General features: G+C 44.3%; 1 protein-coding gene across 7 annotated transcripts in view; it reads left to right on the top strand.

The window, feature by feature from the left end:
• LOC127002229 (mucin-5AC-like) overlaps positions 1-5,000 on the top strand; it is a 26,060-nt gene that overhangs the window by 12,181 nt on the left and 8,879 nt on the right. For all 7 annotated transcript variants that reach the window (XM_050868020.1, XM_050868013.1, XM_050868017.1 and 4 more), the window contains one exon: positions 1-99. This exon is cut by the window's left edge and continues 230 nt beyond it. In XM_050868020.1, coding sequence (XP_050723977.1) covers positions 1-99 — 99 coding nt within the window. The remainder of the gene's footprint in view (positions 100-5,000) is intronic.

The raw sequence follows: 5,000 nt of genomic DNA, 5'->3' as shown, positions 1-5,000 counted from the left end.
ACCTTTACCTGTGATGATAAGGCCACGGGAGGTTACTACGCCGATCCCGAAGCTGGCTGTCAGATGTTCCACGTGTGTGTTAGAGTGTCCGACGATGAGGTAAGGAAGAATAGTTGTTGTAGTAGTAGTAGAGTTAGTAGTTTTAGTAGTAGTAGTGGTAGTGGTAGTTCTTGAAGCATCTCCCTTTCCATCTCTTTCCTTCTCCATAAATCGATTTCTCTTCCTTTCCTTCCTTCCTCTGTAGATAGATAGAGAGAGAGAGAGAGAGAGAGAGAGAGAGAGAGAGAATGTCTCGCTCTGCTAAATTCAAAGAAACAGTTATATACCATTTCTCTCTCTCTCTCTCTCTCATGCACGTCACTTCCGGTCGCTTTACCTTGAGAGAAACATGCTTGAGAGAGAGAGAGAGAGAGAGAGAGAGAGAGAGAGAATCAGTGTTCATATCAAGATTGTGTTTATCAAGCCTGGGTGAGCACGCGACCCTGACTCTCTCTCTGATAATAATAATAGTGTTTACAGAGATATATACATTTTAAAATTTATTTCCACGTGATTATTCTTTTTTATTTTTGCAATTTTTACACTATTCCTTCTTATACTATGTGAGAGAGAGAGAGAGAGAGAGAGAGAAATAGCTAGAGAAGATTCAGGGAGGAAGGGGAGAGAGAGAGAGGACGGGGTGGGGGGGGAAAGAGAAGTGAAGGGTCAGGGGAGAGAAGGAGGGGACCGTAAAGAGAGATGGGGGGAGGCAACATCTCAATCTATTGCCTTCCCCCCCTTTCTATAAGAACCATTCACCTTTCCTTAGGCCCTGTCCATACGGGCATACACTGTCCGTCGCAGACACACACACAAAAGCGATGGTTATGCCCGTCCACGCCTTGCTTTTGTATGTGGAAGCTGCAGACAGTGGTAAGCTTGTGTGGACGGGGCCGTAAGTGAGAGCCACCCCGTTCCTCATTGTGTCGTCCTCCGCCTAACAAGACGGGTAAGAGCTAACCAGGCAGAGGAAGACTCACGCATAAGCTGATGTGGGATCGAGGCGAGAGCGTGCGAGGGATGTTTTAGGAAGCATTATGCAGTTATCGAGAGGGGTCAAGCAAGGGGTACAGGAAAAAAACTTATGCATTGGCATTGGAAGACTTTTTAACCACTATTTCTGGCTGAATCCTATCTGTCCCTCAAGATTCTCGTCTTCTATTTCTTTTTGACCATTGTACTCTTTGGATATGCATAGAAATAAACACCGCAAAATCTCCAATCTTTATTTGCAACGCCTTCACACAGACAAACAATTCACTATATTTTCCTTTTGACACTTTTACGCTTTCTTGGGTATGCATCAAACTTCGCATCATGGAACTTTATTTAAAACGCCTTCACACACACACACACAAAAAAAAATCCCTTATACCATACCTCAAAGACCGTCCGAGAAAAGACACTACCCTCCACGCACCACCAGAAGCATTAAAAAAAAAAACGAAAAATCAAATCAGTCAAAGTAGGGAGTCCTGCGAACTCTGTGTATGTAAACTGCTTGGAACCAACGTCATGCCAGCCACCAAGTCTAACGGGGGAGTACACGGAGAAAGAACACCAGGTCGGACGCCGGAGAACTACCAGAAGTCAGTGGTGGTGGTGTAGGACGAGAAGGTGACGAGGACTGGAGTTAACAAGGACGCAACAACATCACCCCGCCAACATCTCTGAAAACTGAATTACAATGGAGAAAGCATCACACAAGAGCACAATATTCGCACACAAGCTCAATATTCGCTCACAACAGTCGATATATCTTCCATTACGCCAGAAAGTGTCAATCTACAAACCGCTAAGTCCCCCCCCCAACATATATATAATCTAATACTCAATTCAGAGGGAAGGATGAACGCCAAGTCAGCCGCCGGAATAGTTGCAGAAGGTGGCGGCGGTGGTGGTGGTGGTTGGGGTAAGACGGGAGCAGTGACCCGGGTTGACGAGGACTAGAGTTGACAGGGAGGGAGGAGCATCACCCGGTCAACATCATTGCAACAAATTTACAGAAGAGAAAGCATCATAAACACTATATTCCTTCAGTAGTCAGTATATTTCACAGTAAGCCAGAATGAGTTGCTATACAAAAGGCTAACTCATTATCCTTCCCACAAGTGTAATCTAATTATTCTTCTACAAGCGAGAATGCATCAAACTATATTCCTTCTTAAAACGTCAATATATTAGTCATAGTAAGCCAGAAAGTGTCACTCAAAACTAAGTCGCCCCAGACAAAAAATTAGTCTAATACTCAAGGAAGAGGAAAGGATACTCAGTTGGAAGTCGTCATAGTAGAAGTCGTCGTCGGTGGTTGTGGTGAGGGCGGTGTCGTCGGTGGTGGTGGTGAGGGCGGTGTAGTGCCAAGGCTGACGGGGACTGGAGTTAACAAGGCAGGAACGTCACCATAAAACATCTCTGCAACGAAATTACAAGCGTGAGCACCATACGAAGTTCTAGAGTGGTTGAACTATCACAAAACCAATAATACGCTTCAATGGAAAGTAACCGCAATGTAGAAAACTATCATTAACAACAATCTGCCCCTGAATGTTGGGTTGGGGGCTGCACACCGACTGCTTAGGCAAGGATTCGAACCTCTGAGCGGCAGATTTGTAGTCATGGAAGCTAACCACTGCATCTTCACCCGACATGAAGATCTATGATAATTAAGTCTGATAAAATAACTCCATAGAGATTACCCATTGAAATTACAACCTATTAGAACATCAAAACCCTTCCTACAATATAATTTAAAGTCCCCACCGACAAATAATCTACAAAACCTTCATTACTACTATTAACAAAGACCAAAATTACCTACCGACAACGTCCATGATCAGCAAAAACAATATATCACAAAAAACAAGGGCACCCACCAACATAATTATCGACACCTTCAAATAACCACTAGCGCACCAATTGACATACCTAACAACTTCCTCTCCTTCACTCAGTCCCTCACCAACAATTATCGACAACTTCATATAACAACCACTAGCGTACCAATTAACATACCTGCCTGACTTCCTCTCCTTCACTCAGTCTCTCCTCGCATCCATACCCCGCCTCCCTCACTGTCCTCTAACCCCTCTCCTCTCTTGACAATGATTAGTAATGACAATATACCACACTACCTCTCTTCCTCTCCCTCACTCAATCCCTTCTTATGTCTGCAAGCGCCCCCTCTTTCCCTATTCATAGTGTCTCCTAACCCCTCTCTCCTCTCCTCTCTAGACAATGATTAGTAATGACAATGTACCACACTAACTATCTCTCTTCCTCCCTCACTCAATTCCTCCTTGTCTCCAACCATCCCCTCTTTCCCAATTCATTGTCTTATAACTCTCCTCTTAATGATTAGCAAGGACCATATACCTCAACAAGCACTTGGATAACCTATCTTAACTGCAAAGCTAGACTAATCCCTTCCTTTCCTTCCCGGCTTCAACTCCTCTCAAACTGCACAAGAAACGCTACGGTACCTATAGACAGTGACATTACAATAAAGTTTAACATAATATAACACAAGCACTTGGGTACCTCTCTTAATGTACTACATAACCAGATTATGTTCTTTCCCTTCCCAGCTTACACACAGCCTCTCAAATCTCTTATAACAAATACTAGCGTACCTATGGACATACTGACAATTAACAATGACGTTATACCACCAGAACTTATATTACCTGTCTTCGTGTAAAGCCAAACGGTGTTCCTTCCTTCACTTCGCAGCTCCGACTAACATACCCTCTCAAACTACCCTGCCTCTTCCCCTCCCTTCCCCTCCTCTCTTCCCATTCCTTCCCCTATCTCACGTTTCCTTAACTACTCTTTCATAGTTCAATCGTTTTCTCGTCCTCTCAAACTTCCATTCCTTTTTCCTTCCCCTCCTCCCCTTCCCTTCCCTACCCTTCCTTACGTCCCCTCGCCTCCTCCTCTTTCCTTCCTTCCCCCATCTCACGTTTCCTCAACTACTCTTATGCTTATTCCTTAGTCGCATAGTTATCTCTTACTTTCCTTCCCTTTTCATATTCTAAACCTTCCTTCCTCTTCCCTTTCCCTCTTCTCCCTATCTTACGTTTCCCTCAGACAGCGAGATATAAGTGATGCTGAGGAAGGGAGGAAAGGAGGGAGGGAGAGATGATGGAAAGGGAAGCGAAGGAGAGAGACGGAGAATGAAATGAGTGGAGAGAGGAAAAAATGGGAACAGGTGATAAAGGAAGAAGAGGAAGGGAAATGATGATAAGAAAGGGAGGAAAGGAAGAGAGGAAACGATAGAAAGGGAAGCGAAGGAGAGAGATGGAGAATTGAATAAGATGAAAGGAAGAGAGAGCAAGGAATGGAGAAACAGAAAATAACGATGGAGGAGGAAGAAGAGAAGAGAGGAGAGAGGAAATAGGAGAGATAAGTGAGACAAAGACTGGAGGAAACTTGGAGAAGGAGGAGGAGGAGGAGGAGAAGTGGCCATGGAAACAGAGCAAGAATGACAATTGAGAGAGAGAGAGAGAGAGAGAGAGAGAGAGAGAGAGAGAGAGAGAGAGAGAGAGAGAGAGACCAGATATACTCGTTCAATAACTGTTCCTTGCTTGGAATTCGAGGAAAAAAATGTATTATTTGTCCTCTCTCTCTCTCTCTCTCTCTCTCTCTCTCTCTCTCTCTCTAAACAAAGCCACAGGAAGAACGTTCAATCCTTCATTATATTGTTTCCTTCTCCTCCTCCTTCTCCTCCTCCTCCTCCTATTCCTCCTCCTCCTCCTACTACTACTACTACTACTAAGACCTTTTTATCTCCTTCCTCCTCCTCCTCCTCCTCCTTCTCCTCCTCCTCTTCCTCCTCCTCCTCCTCCTCCTCCTCTATTATTGTTGTTTTCCTCAATATAAATTCAATAAGAGGAAGTCATTAAAATACCATTGAGAGAGAGAGAGAGAGAGAGAGAGAGAGAGAGAGAGAGAGAGAGAGAGAG

The sequence above is a fragment of the Eriocheir sinensis genome, chromosome 22 (genome assembly GCF_024679095.1).
Source record: "Eriocheir sinensis breed Jianghai 21 chromosome 22, ASM2467909v1, whole genome shotgun sequence".
NCBI lineage: Eukaryota > Metazoa > Arthropoda > Malacostraca > Decapoda > Varunidae > Eriocheir > Eriocheir sinensis.
Note: the sequence above shows the minus strand (reverse complement) of the source record. Positions and strands in the feature narration are given on the sequence as shown.